The following is a 20,155-nucleotide window of genomic DNA, read 5'->3' as shown; positions in this document are numbered from 1 at the left end:
CCATCACCTTCTCTGTTTATTCCATCAGAATGTACCCGGGCTGTGTTTAACAGACTGCTAAAATGACCCAAATGACTACATCTGAAAACCATCAAAATGAATAGATATTCCTTGTGCAAAACAAAATTGCAAAATGATCTTGCTTTCATTTTATATTTGTATTTATTTGTAAAAAATAAAGCTACAAGTATACAATGTGTTGCTATAGTAACCTGCCTGAAAGATGATCATCACATGCTCACACAAGACTGACAGGGAAAAAGACAGTTTGTTCTTTTAATCACTTTATCCGACGACTGGCAATGTGATTAGCTCCAAATCTGTCTGTGTCTCTGGCAGCCTGCGTGTCTGCTGTGCATAGTGGAGTACCAAATGTTAAGTAAACATCAGAGGTTAGCAATATCCTGATGTGACACCATGTCCACAGTCACGCATATAAACTTTTAAGGGTCGATCAAAACCGTTATATACCTTTAAATGCATACTTTTTTCCTCTTTTCCACACTGAGTCACCTTATTCACCCAATTACAGATCAAAAAATGATGATAAAAAAGGAAAAAGTGATAATATTGCAGATTAAATTGCAGAAACGATTGTGTTGTGCATGTTATGTTCTGATATGTGATTATATAAATATTATTTGATACAATGATATTCTCAAAACCTAAATTAGCCACGGTGTTTCTGTGTTGTTGTTGTAATATTAGTCACTTCAATAAAAAAATCATAAATACACACATGTACTTGTAGACATGCTTGCAATTAAACTAATTATGGCTCAAATGGATTTAGTTTTGTCTGTCTTAACAATTGAGGTATTAATAAATAGGATCTGTGCTTAACTATAGTTGATTCCCAGTTATTACTTGTTCTTATTCAGAGGTTATTTCCAAACTTTAGGTGTAGCTCAGACACACACAGCAGTCATTTAATCTTAAATCAATCATGGAGAACAGGAAGGATTTTTAATATTTAAGTGCAACCACAGGTCTGCATGAGGTATACTATAAGAACAGTGTGACATCCAAAGCTTTAAGGTGGAGTCGTGAGAAATGGTTAGGACTCCCGAGGTGGTTTTCTCAACACCCATCTGACTCATATTATTTAATATTTCCAGCTACTTGCACGCGACAATTTGCGGCTTACAGCTCCCTATCTAAGCCGACTTTTCATCGAGAGTGAGATAAAAGCGTTTGCGCAAGTGATCACTACAAATAGTGCACTAAATCCTGAGAGGGTATATTTATAATCTCAGTCAGCTCAGAATTTCATTAAAAGATGTATACATTTATAAATGTAGTGGTGTCAGTGTGTGCTGCTGGTATTAGACATGATTGCCACACTGTTTGTTGTCAAGGAGGAGACAATTATCACATTTCTTTGGTTTGTTACTGGAATAGGGGTATCCTGTTGTCCTCAAAACAATTATATAAGTAGTTTGTAATACACAGCTGGTTTTATAAGCAGACTAGCATGGCTGACAATCATTATTAAAACATTCACCAAAAAGGCTGCTTTATATCAGTTGTAGAAATGCCGGTGAAAACAAAGCCAGTGATTTCCGTGCCAGCTCTAATAACCCAAAGGTAATAATGATGGTGGTTTGGTTTATCATTCAGTACTAAACATGCTCTCGCACTTCCAGACAGTGAGTGTTTTTATTTTATCCAGGTAATGTCTGTCTCCAATTAGTTATCTGTACCTGCATGTCTGTCCGTCTGTCTGTCTGTATACCTGTCTGTCTGTATACCTGCATGTCTGTCTGTCTGTCTGTCTGTCTGTCTGTCTGTCTGTCTGTCTGTCTGTCTGTCTGTCTGTCTGTCTGTCTGTCTGTCTGTCTGTCTGTCTGTCTGTCTGTCTGTCTGTCTGTCTGTCTATCTGTCTGCCGTGAATGTGCATCATTAACCTGCCTCATAATAAACCTTCCTCTTTACAGATAAAAATCCACCTACATGCAAAGTGGTTTATTCCTAGAAATGGATGTTGTTTATAAACTCTGATATGAAAATTACGCTGTGTCTATTTATAGAGTTCTGGAAAGCTGATCAAACTTCCCCCCGGCCCGGGACTTTCTCCGGGAAGCTGCGGCTCAAAGGATGCAAATGACAGCAAATGAGGCCTCACATCAGAACGGAAGACACTCACACATCCCCACACACAGAGGTATCAGCGGTATTGGAAGTATACGTTTCATGTTTCCAAATAGTAGAGGTCAAAGGCCTACAGGGGACATGTGAGTGACAAAACCTCTGCAATTAATAAAAAATATTGAACTCACAACACTGGTAATTACAAAATTACAAACTTACCATTTATCTTTCGATAAATAATGCTTGTGTTGATGGACACCATTTTGAAATACAATGAAATTATCTTTTTCAAAGCCACACCCCCACATATGTCATATGTTTGAAAAGCCCAGGATGTCCTCTGTGAAGTACAATTGGAATTAATGCTGTGGCATGTATATCCTCAAAGTAATGGACAAAAAAACAATGTGCACCACAGAGGACAACAATGAATGAGTGGGTCTCTGGAGGATATACTGTAGTAGTGTTTGTTAAATAAATTAAAGGAACTTGTGCAAGGACATACATTTAATTAAACTAAAAGAAACATACTTTTGTATACATGACAAAACACAAGTGTAGTTTGCTGCTGCTGCCTATGAACTTCCTTGAGTGTAAATGTTTTGTCCAAAGTTTTTAAACTGTGTCCGGAAACTTGATTTGATCAGGAGCCATGAAGTACAATACTTAGTTATAAATGCAGATAGCAAGTTGAAAATAAACATTTTCCTAAGCATAAAAAGCTTGTTTTGGGGACTGCATCAGATTTTCTTATAAACGACTGTGGAAAATCGTCTATATTTAGCTGAGTTCAAATCATTGAATGGTGAGGCAAATCTTTTTTTTAAAAATATTTTACAGTTAATCGCTTCTGACTTTGTCTCTCTCTTTATTTTAAGAGATGGTTAACATTTTACAACGTCAACAAAACTGCCATTTGAATTACTCAAGTCATGGGTCCTATTAGATTTCATGGCATGAGCACAAACTGGAATTCAAACTATGAACTCTTATTATGATGTTGCTATTACATTAAATATGCCTCATGCTGAAGATGAAAGACAAGTGAAATAATAGATACCAGTACCACAAAACAATTGTTAAGGTTAGGACTGGGTGAAAGCAATACAATCTAAGTTTAGGTTTAGCAACAAAACAGTTAATGTTAGGGAAATCCATTAGTCATGGTTAAATAACTTTTGCCTAAAAACCAAAACGTCTTTCATTAAAATAGTTCCTGGAAAGGCTACATATTAAACCAAGTAGTCAGCAGAGTTTGAGGCAGATGTAAACACCCATCCATCACCAAAACCACAACACCATTACTTTCCATCCAACTGTTTCCATGTCAAACAAACGGCTGATTGTGTTAAAGAAACATAACATCTTTTCATGGGGAGGAGAAATGCCTCTCGGCTTTCATGCAGGTACCACATTCTTGCTTTCTAAGATATCATGTCAGTGGACCACGTTCATCTATATTGATACACAATGTGTTATATGAGAGCCTGGACTAACATACTGTTGGTCAAAAACCTGAGTCAATATGGTGTCAAAGGGACATTTTAGACATCTGCGGTTACACAAAGTTGTTACCTGTGTATTTTAGCTGAACCCAAACCCAAATTTGTTTTCAAGATCATTTTTTTCTTTCTTCTGAATTTGCTGAACTTGGCTCACTGCTTGCAAAACATTCATCATCATATTCTTACAAGATTTTCATATATGTAGCCACACTCAAAATTGAGAAAAACAATGAGAAGACCTGAATGCATAGCTTATTCTGGCGGTTTCTTTGTTTCCCGTCTCATTGAATCGAGGTCAGTTGTAAGGAAAATATGACATTTTGGCACAAAAATATGACATGTGTTTTGTTCCAATTGCATTTTAGCATTTTATTTATCTCATTATTTTGCTCGGGCTTGATTTAGAAAAAAGAAAGAGAAGATTTGAATAGAAACAACGTCCGATGGTTGCACAAGTAACACCACACAAACAGTGAAATGTAATCAATACTATGCAGTAGTGGGCAATATACATACACTGCAGCTCTGCCTTGTTCAAGGGCACCTTAGGAGATGAACTGGTAACTCTCAAAGTACCAGTCCAAACGGATGAGTCTACTGTTCCCCTGCCAAGTCCCTATAGACTGAGCTAGTGCCACCACCCAATCTGCTTTCTGGTAGTTTATGAAGAGCACTCTCTCCAAACAGCTGCATTGTGGTGGGTGGTATGAAGTTGTCAAGCAAATTAGTTTTTGAAGAGACCATTTTCAAATTCCAACCCTGATCATGACATTTTTCTTTTCAGGAAATATTGTGGAAAATTGTGGAATGTGTGTGTGCCAAAGATTCTCTCGTCAACTGTCTTCTCAAATTTATATCGTTGATTAACATTGCACAAAACATGTGAAGTCATCCACCACAAGCACGTACTGTAACCATGACCACCTTTGCTTTGCTTTGCACATAATCCACATCAGGGTAGACTGATGTTATACCCACTGGAGCTCTCTGAGTAACGTTTAGCTGTTTCTCATTGACGTAAATAGTTCATTAGGACATGTGTTTTCATTTTGAAAGGCAAAACCAGCTGTTTTTTTTGTCAAAATGTCAGAGAACCTCTTTATCGTGAAATAGACTGCCAGGAGGAACTTAACTGCACCTGCTGAAGGTCTGGGAATGCCCATACAAAAATGTATGTGGCTGTTTAATGGGCTATGGTTAAGGTTAGTATTTTCTATCTGAATGAATCACTGATTTGATGTTCCACCTATAGCAAGCCTGCTGAGAGACTCAAATCACTTCACACGCAGGCCAGATATGATGTTGTTTTGCCAGTGCTGGTGACAACTAATGTTCCGTGACTTTCTTGTTCGAGTATGGCTCTTTTATTTGTTTTCCAGGCAATCACATTGAGTGAAATGGGAAAATCATTCTGTGGGTGGAGTGTTTCATGGGAAAAGAGAAAGAGGAGAGTAGTAAGATGGAAGGTGGGAAGAGAATGTGTTGTCCTGACCACACTAAGAGAGTCTATCCCCAACTGGTAGTAAATTAGCAGAGTTTGGTGCGTCAGGTTGGCCTGAGTCCTATTGTGTTGGAGAAGCGAAGATCTCTTTCTGTGTTTTTTACTTTGAATCAATACATGTTGGGTTATCAACAATATATGTTTGGAATGTGATACATTTAGCTACTTGGAAGTAAAAAGCATCGCAAAATTGACCATGTACTTGTCAATTGCCAATTTCCTTTTAAAATTGTTAAATATCACATATTGTAATTAAATGTCTCATTTGAGGGTTTTTTAGAGTCAGCACTACTGATTACCAAGACCACCACCATTGTTCATGGTCGACTGCTCAGGAAGTCTTCCGGGCGCACGGAAGATTGAGCACTGAGGCAAACATGATTAAAACATTCCTGGTGGCAGAACCTCAGTGTTAGTATTATTAGATCTCAGTGCTGCGTTTGACACTGTTGACCACAGCATATTACTAGACCGACTGGAAAACTGGGTGGGACTTTCGGAAACAGTTCTAAATTGGTTTGAATCCTACTTAAAGGACAGAAACAACTTTGTTTCTATAGGTAAATACACATCTGAGTTGACAAATATGACATGTGGGGTTCCTCAAGGCTCCATCTTGGGGCCTCTTCTCTTTAACATCTACATGCTACCACTGGCTCAGATAATGAAAAACAACAAAATAAGTTACCATAGCTATGCAGATGACACACAAATGTACGTAACAATTTCACCAGGAGACTATGCTCCAATTCAAACACTGAGTAAGTGCATTGAACAAATCAATGACTGGATGTGTCAGAACTTTCTCCAATTAAACAAAGATAAAACTGAGGTAATGGTTTTTGGAGCCAAGTCAGAACGTATAAAAGTTAGCGCTGAGCTTCAGTCTGCAATGTTCAAAACAACAGATAAAGCCAGAAATCTAGGTGTAGTCATGGACTCTGACCTGAGTTTCAACAGTCACATTAAAACAGTTACTAAATCAGCCTACTATCACCTAAAGAATATATCTAGGATTAAAAGACTAATGTCACAGCAGGATTTGGAAAAACTTGTCCATGCTTTTATCTTCAGTAGACTCGACTACTGCAATGGTGTCTTCACACGCCGCTGCTCGAGTCCTCACTAACACTAAGAAAGTGGATCACATCACTCCTGTTCTGAAGTCTTTACACTGGCTTCCTGTGTGTCAAAGAATAGATTTCAAAATACTGCTGCTGGTTTATAAAGCACTGAATGGTTTAGGCCCAAAATACATTTCTGACCTCCTGCTAAATTATGAACCATCCAGATCTCTCAGGTCTTCAGGGACTGGTCAGCTTTCTGTCCCCAGAGTCAGAACTAAACATGGAGAAGCAGCGTTCAGTTATTATGCTCCAAATATCTGGAACAAACTCCCAGAAACCTGCAGGTCCGCTGCAACTCTGACTACTTTTAAATCCAGGCTGAAGACTTTTCTTTTTGTCGCTGCTTTTAATTGAACTATTCATATCTTAGACTGCACTGTAACTTTTATCCATGTACTTTTTCTTTTAATGTTTAATTGAACTATTCATATCTTAGACTGCACTGTAACTTTTATCCATGTATTTTTTCTTTTAATGTTTATTTTATTAGCTTTTCTTTTTAATGACTGATTTTAAATGCCATTTTCTTAATGTCTTTCATTTTTTGTAAAGGACTTTGAATTGCCTTGTGTTGAAAAGTGCTATATAAATAAACTTGCCTTGCCTTGATGAGGATTATTCAATTATGGTGAAAACCATCTGACTCACTTCCTCAGAAAAGTGAAAGCCGAAAAACAAAAGTGATGCTAGTTGCGTGCTTTTCCAGAGAAAGGCCTTCGTCTGAGCCTGATTTTCCCAGTAAATACCAGGAAACTAGTCAGTTCCACTTCCAGCTGTAACTGGGCCAACTGTGACTTTCACACTCTACAGTAAATTAATGTGGTTCAGAGCAGAGGTTACGTAAACATTTTATATGCTGAAGTTGCTGTTGACTGATTTGTAACTAACACACGTGGGCAGTATATCCTACTATTGGTACTTGCAAAGTTGTAAATGGGGTTTTAAGCAGCAGAGAAAAAAAGTCTGTTTTGTGGTGTGGTTACCACGATGCAGTCTACCCTCAGTCCAGGAGTGTGAATCACATTCTTAATTAGAGAACGCAATCGAAACCACATGTAAACAATTAGCCTGCAGGATAGCAGGGCTGTTCCTGTGTGTGTGTGTGTGTGTGTGTGTGTGTGTGTGTGTGTGTGTGTGTGTGTGTGTGTGTGTGTGTGTGTGTGTGTGTGTGTGTGTGTGTGTGTGTGTGTGTGTGTGTGTGTGTGTGTGTGTGTGTGTGTGTGTGTGTGTGTGAGTGAGTGTTACTGTGTTTTTTTTCATTCTGCCCATACTGAATGCTGCATTTCTCGAGACCTTAACTGAAAGAGTGTACCAGAGAAAATCTCCACACAGTTAAAGAATGGAGAAACCAGCTCGAGTGCGCTAGAATTTGAAAGTACTCAACCGGAAAAAATGTGCCCCTTCCTTCAGACTTCCTTACAGAGCCCCTCCTCCAACACACACAAACGCGCACATGACCAATGAGGGCACGAGATAAGTTTGTGCACGAGATGGAAGGCTGACAGGCAGGTAGGCCATCCAATTATTTGCCGCAGGCCGGGGCAGATAATTGGTCTTGTCATTGGTCTTACAGCGCCACGGCTTCCACATATTAAATATTTGTATATATTTATAATAATAATAATAATAATAATGGGTTTCATTTATAACGCACTTCATATTTGAGTTGAAATCCCGAAGTGCTACAAGCAGTGAGCATGGAACAATATAAAAACAGCACACAGCACGGTAGAATGAATAAAAAGCAGTAAAAACAAACAATAAAAACAAAAAAAGGGTAGTAATAAATAAAAGGTCTAGGAAAAGGCTCTATCTTATTGTCAAAGCATTTAATTTATTCAATGCTATCGGGATGTTAAGAGCATTCCATGGAATATAACAAAAAGTGTTTCTGAAGTGAACTACCTACCCTATCTTTAGTTTAAGGGATGATAACACACACATACATATCATTTTGGGAAGTTAAAGAGATGTGTTTGGATTTTGACATTGCAGACCATTCGATGAGATTTGTGCACCAACACTAAAGGTGAATTTTTCCTAAATCAGTTGGTTCATCGATTACCCAAAACGTCAACCAATCACTCAAGGCAATATGGGAAGTACTGCCAGAAAATTACAAGTGGATGGATGGCTATTTTAAATTAGTACCACTGGTACTGTGTTGTGTCTGCCTGACGTCTAATATATATATTGCAGTAGTGAGTGTTGTTATTAAATGATAAAGCAAAGGGCAAACTATATCTAGTTGCCCTAAAATGGGAGTGTGGCATGACTCGTCTCTTCCGTTATCCGAGGAGAATTGCTTCAACAATCCTGTTTCTACACATCAGGGTTTAACTGTATTCAACTTTATTGTCTTCACTGGTTGGTTCCCTGTCACCACTCTCAGCAGGTTTATGTTATTACAGTAAGAATCAGTCACACATTGTTCCAATGTTGATCTCGTTGGCTATGCTTGTCACTGTCACCCACCTCATATGACTTTTATTTAAAAAATGTTGGCCACACAAATGCGTGCTGTTAGCGCTGTTGTTTCTTTGAAACTGCCATTTAACATGCCGCACCAGCTAGCCAGTTATTGTCAGCGACACCAAAAACCAGAGCCATAAAAAAGTTCTCGTACCAAAACACATAGCTCCCGACGTCAACAAATTCCTAATCAGAAACGATATAGACTTCTAGGCTTGGATTAAACAGTGATTGAAGCCAAAATAAACTTTTGTCAGAGTCACTGATATTGAGTGTGTGAGGCCCGAAATATTTGCAAGCCTGTGTCTGTGTGTGGTTTTAATGTTTTTCAAAGATTACCCAAAATAACAAACATTACAATCAGCAGCAAGATGTGATTAATGATTGTGACTTGTCCAATTAAGTAACAAGCACATATTATTTTCTTTGAAGAACAAAACATTTGAAATTGTTAAAATAAGTTTTAACTTGACTGTAAGAAGAAAAACGTGTGTTCATTTCAAAGCCAATACTGGATGCATTTCAAAGTTTTGTTGTCTGTAAATACAAATAACTTTATAAGAGGCCAACCACATACAAAAGTAACAACCCATTAAACCCTTTCCTCTCAAATGGCTGCCTTTCAAATTGATGACAAGCCAATGTAGTCCCCAAGGGAATAGCAGCCAATGTCAAGATTTTGTTTTCAATTAATCGTCTTGATTCAAATCAGCCCCTCCCTGTCTTCAAAGAAGTGAATACACTGTACCCTGATGACCTTCCTTGCTGATGGAGAGTCTAAGACATCCATTAAGGAAGCATAACTTTTGAATAAGGAAATCCTTCCTTGCGCTAACACATGTGGCTCGGACCACACTCTCTCCCTTCCTTGCCATTCCTCTTTATTTTGCGCTCTGTCTCCAGTATTTCTCTGTCTTCTTCTCTCATTACTGTACGTCTCATTCGTTTCTCATGATCTCTTTTCCCTTTTTCTGACACCATCCAACCATTCCTCCTTTCTCTCTGTCCCTTAGAGGCCTCCAACCCTTCTTATCCCTGTATGTTTTCATCACATACTGAGAAACCAGGATTCAATTATGCAAGAATCTGTGTGTGTGTTTGTGTGTGTGTGCTAGTATCCTTGTTTTTGTGCAAGAATTTCTTGTGTCTCATTTGTTTGTTGTGGTTCTGTGTGTGCATACATACATACATCTGTTTTTGTATGTGTCTGTTCATGTGTACAGTAAGTGTGAACCTCTCCCACTTAATGGTTTGTGGTCTGAAGGGTGGGGAAAAGAGTAGAAGAAGATCAGAGAAAAGAGGGAAGAATGTGCACACCCAGAGGTACTACTCCCTTGTTGTTGATAAGAAAAAAGGACAGGCGTTTTTGGCTCAGGCAGGATAAGAGTAACAAACTGCACAATCTCCATTTAGCCTTCTTTTTTTGTTGAAAAAAAATCAAGCACATAAGAGTTAATTGATTGCTTTGAAAGGTGTCCTTAAACTATAATGTTAAAAGCTACAATACAAAAGGTGGCACTATGTAGCAAATGGTTCAGGATCCAGCCTCTGGGCCTGGAATTGTCATTCCTAGAATTCATGGTACTGTTCCACTTGAAAAGTAAACAAATAAATACACTGCATTTATTCAATTTAACCCTAGTGATATTTTTCTTAATCACACACAGCTTCACATTCCAAGGGACAAGGCATACAGGAATCCAGTGCTCTGTTAAGTGTTGTTTGACATTATGACAAGTAACTGATAAGACTATATAAACAAGTGTGTGTGTGTGTGTGTGTGTGTGTGTGTGTGTGTGTGTGTGTGTGTGTGTGTGTGTGTGTGTGTGTGTGTGTGTGTGTGTGTGTGTGTGTGTGTGTGTGTGTGTGTGTGTGTGTGTGTGTGTGTGTGTGTGTGTGTGTGTGTGTGTGTGTGTGTGTGTGTGTGTGTCTTTGCTCATTAGTGCTGCACTGATCCTCCGGTCTCACAGTGAAAAACTCAGTCGATCTGTGGATTCGGGTGCATGAGATACTTTACACAGACAATACTTTGGCACTTGTAACATCGTACACAACAAAAAAACAGGATTTTCTTCAGTGGTTGGGGATGATTGGAATATAATGGGAATGTTGGCACTCTGTGTGTTTGCAGCCGTGTTTAACTACATCTCTACCTCCACAGAAGTCTGCACCAATGCCCTACTACCTGGAGCAAAAGGTAAGTGTGTATGTGTTCGTGTGTGTGTGTTTGAACCTGACATTGCAGTTTTTAAACAACATGTTTTTGTACTGTTGGAAATTAGACATTTGGAGGTTCATGGCTCAACAGTAAATGTATGTGTTAACTTAATGTCCTAATAATGTGGATGTCCAAAACAGTATTTGTGTAAAATGGAAAATTCTGAGGAGACACCCCTATTTTGCTTCGGGGTTAACAGAGCTAATGACAAAGGTAGCAAGCATGTAATATCCTGTAGTTTATTAGCTTGCAGTCTGCTACCCCGTAGTCTTTTTGGAGGGAATGCCTCCGTGTGTGCTATTCATTTTACGACATCCAGTAGCTTGATCCCCTGCTGATTCAGACAGACCTAATAAAATACACACTTAGGCAGAGCAACAGTTTTTCAGCTTCATTCACATTACTGAAAAACATGGCTTTTAATTCTTCTTTTTACGCAAATTAGGGAAAAGTTACTTCAGTAGTCAACATGCACACTCACTCTGCTGGCCACTGGGAAGTGAGTGTACATTTTGACAAGTTTCCACAGAATTTTCTGTATCAAAAGAAAGTCCCATTGTGTATTTAGACAGCTGCCACTAAGCTGAACTGATTATTTGTTCAAGACTCATCCGAGATATACTGCTGACCACAGTCAGCCTCTAAATGTGTGTATCCTCACGTCTGCACATTTCATTGGATGTTTCATGCCCCAAAAACATTTCTTATTTATTTGAACTTTTCCAACAAACATACTTTTATTGCATATACTGGTATTTTTACTCCAGCATTTTAAAATAGAAGTACGGGGATTTTATTTTTTTGAGACATAAGAGTGTCTTTATGAAAAGTTAGACACTTTGAATTAACTCTCTTACTTGTGAAAAAAGTTATTCTATTGCTTTCTTACACAAATCTGAACATTTCTGAAATATGGAAAGCCTCTTGCTTCCCAGAATGGAGTGAGCCATGTAGTCCACTAAAGGAAATCATTGTTTGTAGTCAGAAATTGCATGAAATTGTATGCAATTGCAAAAAATATAGGTTACTTTAAAACTTCCACACAGCCTTCGGATTTTAATAATCTATTTTCCTAAGTATTCCTCCAGTCTAATGGAAGTGTTCGGTTACAATACTTTATTTCAAAGCCCAGCACAAGACATAAATTGCTGTTGGCATCAACAACTAGTGCATCATTCCAGCTCTAATAGACACTCTGAAACCTCCCAAGATTTCTCGCCAAGAGCTCTTTGAGCAGTGGACCCACCAGAGATATTTGTCTTATGTGATTTTAACTCCAAATAATATGTTGTGTCACTAATACTTTGAATGAGTTAGTGCATTATAAAATATATTGGCTTGGACAAACATGGCTTAAGACTCAATATGAAGAGTCAAAATATATTTCTAAACATCATTGGTTGATGTTGAACCTTACAATAGGACTTGCATCCAAACCAACAACTGGGCCTACACTGAAACTTGTAACAAATAATCACTCAACAGACTGCTGTGCTGTGCTGTATTGTTTTTTGCCAATAGTTATTTTTGATGAAGTTGTATCATCATACTGTAATGGATTTAATTTCCATCCAAACCAGCAGTGAGTGAGAATATGCCGATGTATTCCATGCCACTCTGAAAGCAATCCAGTTAGGCACACTGCCTTAAAACTGTGAATGATGGGATACATTTTCTCCATATGAATATCACTCTTAAACTACTCTCTTCTCTTAATATAGGAGACCAAGGTGCGATTGGAGAGGTGGGAGAGGAGGGGAAACTGGGAAAGAATGGACCACCAGGACTTTCAGGTATTTAACATGCATCAGTCTATTACAAGCAGTGCTTCTGTCTTTATTAAAATGCTCAATGGATTTAAGACAACTGAAGGTGGAATGAAACAGCAAAGGTTATGGGCGGGAAAGCATTGCTTCTCTCTTATTTTTGTAGATAATCATAATGACTGTCTTCACCCAGATGTAACTCAAAAATATAATTTGCTTTACTGCTGGAAACAGGACAAACTCACAAAAATCACAACTTGCTTTCTGTCTCTCTATTCTTTTAGCCAGAACGCCTGACTTTGCTCTGGCACCAGTTTTTGCTTTTTCCTGCTCCAGACAGCTTGCCCTTTCCTTTGCTCTGTGACATACATACAGACAGACGGACAGACGGACAGACGGACAGACGGACAGACGGACAGACGGACAGACGGACAGACTGACAGACGGACAGACTGACAGACAGACAGACAGACAGACAGACAGACAGACAGACAGACAGACAGACAGACAGACAGACAGACAGACAGACAGACAGACAGACAGACAGACAGACAGACAGACAGACAGACAGACAGACAGACAGACAGACAGACAGACAGACAGACAGACAGACCTGCTGTGTGTCTGTTGAGGAAGCAGACGTGTTAATTGCTGCTGAGGAAATCGGTGGCGTCCCGCTTCGTCATATGTGTTCCAACTGGGCTGGTACTAGCTGGCCAACCAAGCAGCCATATGATATAAACAGATGTCTGCACACACACACACACACACACACACACACACACACACACACACACACACACACACACACACACACACACACACACACACACACACACACACACATACCATGTATACATCACTTCAGGGGACATTACATTGACTTACATGCATTTCCTGGAGACTTATCCTAACCTTAACCATAACCAACACATGCCTAACCCTAACCCTTAACCTAACCAAGTCTTCACCCTAAAATTAATGATTCCCCTCATGGGGACCTCCAATTTGTCCCCATAAGGGAAGCCAGTCCCCACACGTGACTATGTAAACAGATTTAGGTCCCCACAAGTATAGTAATGCTAGACCACACATACCCACACACACACACACACACACACACACACACACACACACACACACACACACACACACACACACACACACACACACACACACACACACAATACACTACGTGCACACAAGGCTGCAAGCATATACAAGTTGGCAGATGTACACAAAACGCTGTTTAAAAGCACTGGTCCCTGACTGCCCTCTTGCTCTCCGCAGATGTTTGTTTTATTCAATAACTTCACATAAAAGATCCTCTCACTCACACACACACACACACACACACACACACACACACACACACACACACACACACACACACACACACACACACACACACACTACAACAACAGACACACTTCCCTCATCCGACTGTATACGAGACACATGCCAGAACTGCTTTTCCAAAAGTGTAAAGACAAAGAAAGTATATACATGTGACCCTTTTCAACTTTTCAACTTTGCGGATATTTTTCAACAGTATAGCAAACCCAATCATTATGGTTTCTCTGTGTGTATGCCTATTGTAGGAATGAACGCAGGTTCCTACGATGACTTTGTGACTGCAGTATGTCAAGAGCTCTACAGATGACGCATGTATTCCCTGTCTTAAGTTAGATCTTTTTACAGGAAGCAGTTGCTTAATTTTGGAACGTTAAAAGGGAATTCATGACTATAATTCTCTGGTGAGCAACAAACACAAGTTGTGGCTCCAAGCTTATTAGCGTCAACAAACCATGGATTCCCCCTTTTGGTAATTGTGCTTTAATTCATTCCTGTAAAACAATTGGCAAAGTTAAGGTGATACATTTACATTTGTCAGGTTCTTAATTCTTGGAACCTGTTGGGACAGCAACAAACCATATGCACAAAAAATAGGAAATCTGGATCAAGGCCTTTATTCCATGTGACTAAGTGACTCTGTCCACTTAGCTCTAAAAAGCAGAAATTCCAGCATTCATTTTTGCTCATTATGCTTGGGCCAATAATGTATAATGAATGATTCAATCTCAGTTCTGCTAAGCATTTTAACCTCTTGGATTTGTTGTTATATTAAGCCTTGAAAACATCTATTCCAATTATCATTTAGGAAATAGCTTGAGGCTGTCTTAGATTTCATGATTAAAGAAAAATGTGGCCTTCACCTCCTTTCCTTTAGCAGCTGGAGAATCCAGACGTTAAGCCAGTTGGAGGGGTTGGCCATTGTAAAGCACGACTGCAGTGATAGGGAAGACTGTTATCTGAACGTTTAGATAGACGGTTTAACTGGCGAGTGTGAGCACTGCGACAACAACATTAATCAAGAGACCCACAGATTCAACTTCTCAAACTGTGATAAAACAAACACAGTTCAATCAGTTCTCCAATCTGAATCAGACAACAATATTTATTGTGTGCTTCTCAGGCCTTCACTCTGAAAACTATGCAAACAATTGAAAGCAGATTACAGAGAGAATTCCCATTGGCCTCGTGTACCAGACAACACACAATCCATAAGACCTCACACATTCTGCCATCACTTCTCACAAATCCTCAAGCAAAGAATCAGCATGAGAAACAGGGAAATGGGAAATGAATAGCTGGCTGTATGTGTGAGTATGTAGCCTATGTGTGTGAAGCAAATCCCTCTAATAGAAATAGGCCTCTATAATGTGTCACTTAATATTTCAAACCCCATCAGTTTCCAGTTGAATAGTTTCCTGAGGAAGTACTCATTCAAGTGCTGGCAGAGAGCCTCACTCTGTAGATTTCCAGCACACACTCACTCACTCACTCACTCACTCCTCACTCACTCACTCACTCACTCACTCACGCACTCACTCACTCACTCACTCACTCACTCACTCACTCACTCACTCACTCTCACACACACACACACACACACACACACACACACACACACACACACACACACACACACACACACACACACACACACACACACACACACACACACACACACACACACACACTCCTAAACTTTCACTGTCACATCCAAAAATTCAAAACCAGGTGCCTTCTCAGCATATCTTTCAACACTTCACTAAAACAGCCTAAATATTATAGTAGAGTGGCAAATGACAGTAATCACATCACGTCAGATAAAGATAATAATAGAAAATCACTAGGTTGTTGTAACCAATTGAACAACTCAATTAAAATCATGTTCTGTGTACCAGGTCAGGTTTATTTCATTAAATTAATTAATCCCATTTAACTGCTTTGATGTCTCACTGTCTCTCAATGGAGCACTTGAACAGAGCAGAGCTATTGTTAGTGTTATTAGTAACGCTTGTGCTTTACCTAATCTGAAATGTCAAAATGACTGCTGTGAAAAAGGCTTATTTCACACTATGAACTGGAATCAATGAAACAAAATAAAGAATACAAATAAATATAATAAATACATACATTTTTTTAAAGGTTGACTTTGATAAAACAAGGCAATGTGTGTTTCCCCACAAACTACCTTCAATCCACACACAGTCTCTCAACACAAAATACTTCAATTCGTGCCCAAAACAAATCAGAATTTTCCCCTCTAATTTATTTACTGGCATAATAATAATAATAGCAATAACAGCATCTATTGTGGATCCAAACTGTGCAGTGATTGTTGGGAAAAAGCCTCAGGACTCGCAATCTCTAGACGCATACAATTACGTTGATTCGACTTGAAAACAACAAAATAATCAAAATACAAAAGAGAAATGATGAAAGCCATAGATAATTGAAAAGCTTTGACAATCCTGAATAATGGAAAATAGCATATTAAAAAATATGATGACGTGATCTACCCTATTCAGCCCACTTAAGATCAAATGTAAGGCTATAGTGAATACTAAATTGTTTTACTGAAGTCTCTCCACATACTCTTTCTTTCTCTTCCTACCCAGGAGTGTTAGGGGAGATGGGGCTTGTGGGAGAGGTGGGCCACACTGGAAAGATGGGGCCTATTGGGGAAAGAGGTATGAAAAAAGAGTAATTTCTAAAAGTATTTGAATGTAAATACTGTTGTTTTTGTCTCTACTTCTCTACCAATTTCTATTTCTCTTGAGGTAACCCCATACTATGGTATGAATATTGTTCTAATGGATACATAAGCCTTAAATCAAAGAGAGTGTAACATTGGAAAGCGCATCAAGTGGAACACCTCCTATCCTGAGTGTCCTGTGTTCCTGTTTCACTGCCATGACACTTTTCCAACCTGCCTGTAATTGTCGACAAAAGGCTACAAAAATGTAGTGGTGGGGTTTTTACAGGATTTCATTGACTTTAATATTGCACAGAGAGAAGAATCATAGTTCCCCAAACTCATCCTCAATCCAAGCACAGCTTCATTATCATTTACTCAAAACATTGAAATAAGAAGAACGGACATTACACAAAACAGCAAACCTAATTAGTCCCAGGGCTAAGATACACAAGTAAGAATTCTCCCACTTTCTTTCATGTTTTAAAGATAGAAGAAAACATGATGTCATCAGGCTGCTTTGCCTAGGGTGGCTGAAACAATTTCTAGCTTAGTTTTATTTTTATGAGCAGTCATGTTCTCCTGCCATTCTAGGCATTCACTTTTCTCAGTATTCATTATGTTTAATACACTTACAGGAAAGTGGCTGTGCATCAGCCATCTCAGGCAAAGGAGTGAGGTCACAGGTTTGGATTTCCCTTGATCCCGAGCGCCTGTAGCTCATAAAACACCTACAGAAAAACACATTTTCCAACTAAAATCCTGCTACTCTGTTTTTCTGAATTCCATGGTACAATCTCACTCACAGAAGCTAGTTTTAATTTCAATGGATCTAGCAGCCTCATTAAAGATTAAGATGACCATGATACATGATGCTTTATGTCTATGCATTTGTCTGATTATTATTAGTGTTTACAGGGCTAGCATTTTTCTTGTACAAAATAATAACCATTAGGCTTTAAAAAACGGTTTGCAGCATTTCTCTCTGGATATGTTTTACTGGCAACAGAATAATCCGTTTGTTTATTCAAAGATCAGATTGTACATGTACGAAATGTCCTAATACAAAACCAGCCTATCATCTTTTTACTGCAGCCCTCTTCCCCCAAATGTGCAACATTCAACAACACATTGTGTCAGTGTTGCTCAAATATGGGTTGATATGTTCTGGATTACTACTATTATTATGTTTTTTAATTTTAGGTGTCTTGTTGAGTTCAATTTTGAAAAAAAATATCTGGGTTACAATAGTTCAATAGTCAATGTATACCTGTGTGCAGCCATTTGTCACGTTTTGTGTATGATGCAGCCATCTAGTGGTGATATTCTAGAACTACATCACAATGTAATGTAAAAATAATTTAATAAGTATTTTCTCACATGTGATTTCTATATTCTGTAGGAATCAAAGGTGATCCAGGTTATATTGGGCTCGCTGGTTTTAAAGGGAAACCAGGTGAGTAAGACTTCAGCATGCAGACATGAACTTTTCCAAGTCCTATGCATTACAGTACCGGCCCTTCTGCTCCTTTCAGACCCACATGACCAGGTTGCAGCAATATTACATTTACAAATAAAAAAGCAAATAGGGAATGTGTCAATATTTCCCGGAAATCTTAACATCCTGACTTGTGAAGGGTTTTTAAATTGTACATATAGACTTGAGCATGTTATGTCACTTACTGTACACATTTAAACTGTTCCTACTAAATTGATTAGATTCTTCATATTCTAAAATGGCTATCAAATCATACAACAACAAAAGCCCAGGACTTACACAAATATACTGTGGTACAGTTTTGTCAGAGATGCAGGAAGGTGATTCAGAAATACGGTACAAACTCAAGTCATACTGACACATATTTTATCATTCAGGCACAACCTGTGACTGTGGCAGGTACAGGAAAGTGGTCGGGCAGCTGGATGTCAATGTAGGCAAGCTGAGGAATGCTGTCAAGTTTTTGAAGAATGGTAAGCACACAGTGTTTGGATATGTGAATGATGTGAAAACCACTGCATGCAGCTCTAAACAATGGAAGTTATTTAATCTTGGAATGCAAATTCAGAAAAACATATTTCCTCTTTTATTCATAACGCCCTTGCAATCATGTGGCTTAACTTGTTGAAAAGAGCTGACAGTAGTATAGGATTTTGACGTTTATGACACATGGCACTGTCCGACTGGCTTCTGACTTGTTTTGTTTCCTTCTTTTATTGTATTAAATTCCTTATTTTTCTTTAACCCAATAACCCTGTGCAGTCATTTTGGGTCTGAAGGAAACAGAAGAGAGGTACTACCTGCTGGTGAAAGAGTCCAAGAGGTTCGGAGAGGCTTCAATGAACTGCAAGCTGAGAGGAGGAACCCTGGCCATGCCAAAAACCAGCGAGACCAACCAGCTCATGGCAGAATACGTCAGTCAGACTGGACTGATGAGAGTTTATATAGGAGTGCAGGCTCAAAGCAATGACACAGCAAGTAGTCCCCATCACAGACTCATAATATGTGCACACACACACACACACACACACACACACACACACACACACACACACACACACACACACACACACACACACACACACACACCACACACACACACACACACACACAAACACACACACACACACACACACACACACACACACACTGCAGCATGTGGAGTTTCTCTGGCCTTTTGTTCTCTTGTGCTTTATAAAATAGGAGGAGTATCTGTGCCATAATTCTCCTGAAACCTGGTTTAATAATTAGAAACGTTTTAAGTGTTCTTTGCTGTGAATAACTTTCTAATGATTTTGTTCTGTTTTGTCATCAGGATGGAACAAGCGGTCATGTGTTTGCAGACTCCAGCCCTCTGCAGGGTTTCACAGCTTGGAGCCAAGAGGAGGAGCTAAATTCCCCAGTATCTCCCCACAAAAACTCAAGCTGTGTGGAGCTGCTCAGATCTGGAACATGGAGTCATGTGGAGTGTGAAGCCGCCATGTTTTTCATCTGTGAGTTCCCAAAGAGCAGGAGAAGAGGAGCAGGAGGAGGAGGAGGAAGAGGAAGAGGGACACCTGCCCTAGTACCATCCTGAGTCAATGAGACATTTAAACTTGCATGCAAAAGAGAAATAGGTATACATATATCCTTTGTTGTCTAGAATTAGTATATGCATGTAATAAAATATAACTGAAAATTGTAAAATAAATCATTTGCTCAGATGATCACAGACAGACGGGTCATACATGTTTGGGAGAATGTTAAATATGTATGCTGCATATGAACACATCATAATTCTGATTGTCTCCGGATCCGGGCAGGTACATTAACATAGTGTTTCCCTGCTTTGGCCTTTAAAAATAAATATTCTATAGGTCAAAAGGCCAATTAAACAACTATACATGTTAATGTTGTGCCTTGGCTGCTGGGAGTTTGAAAGTTAGCCAGCAT

General features: G+C 39.0%; 1 protein-coding gene across 2 annotated transcripts; it reads left to right on the top strand.

Annotated features, from left to right (window-relative positions):
* Positions 1-2,060: 2,060 nt before the first annotated feature.
* On the top strand, positions 2,061-19,936 carry colec10 (collectin sub-family member 10 (C-type lectin)). 2 transcript variants are annotated; one of them, XM_034208635.1, is made up of 8 exons: positions 2,061-2,173; positions 10,858-10,893; positions 12,636-12,707; positions 16,649-16,720; positions 18,128-18,181; positions 18,601-18,696; positions 18,986-19,137; positions 19,539-19,936. In XM_034208635.1, exons 1-8 carry the CDS (start codon positions 2,098-2,100, stop codon positions 19,797-19,799), a joined length of 819 nt encoding a protein of 272 aa, XP_034064526.1. In that variant the 5' UTR covers positions 2,061-2,097; the 3' UTR covers positions 19,800-19,936. The 2 variants fall into 2 exon arrangements, with proteins under 2 accessions (XP_034064526.1, XP_034064525.1); XM_034208634.1 differs by having other exon boundaries at positions 18,986-19,197.
* Positions 19,937-20,155: the final 219 nt, after the last annotated feature.

This window comes from Gymnodraco acuticeps, unplaced genomic scaffold (assembly GCF_902827175.1).
Source record: "Gymnodraco acuticeps unplaced genomic scaffold, fGymAcu1.1, whole genome shotgun sequence".
NCBI classification, from domain to species: domain Eukaryota; kingdom Metazoa; phylum Chordata; class Actinopteri; order Perciformes; family Bathydraconidae; genus Gymnodraco; species Gymnodraco acuticeps.
Note: the sequence above shows the minus strand (reverse complement) of the source record. Positions and strands in the feature narration are given on the sequence as shown.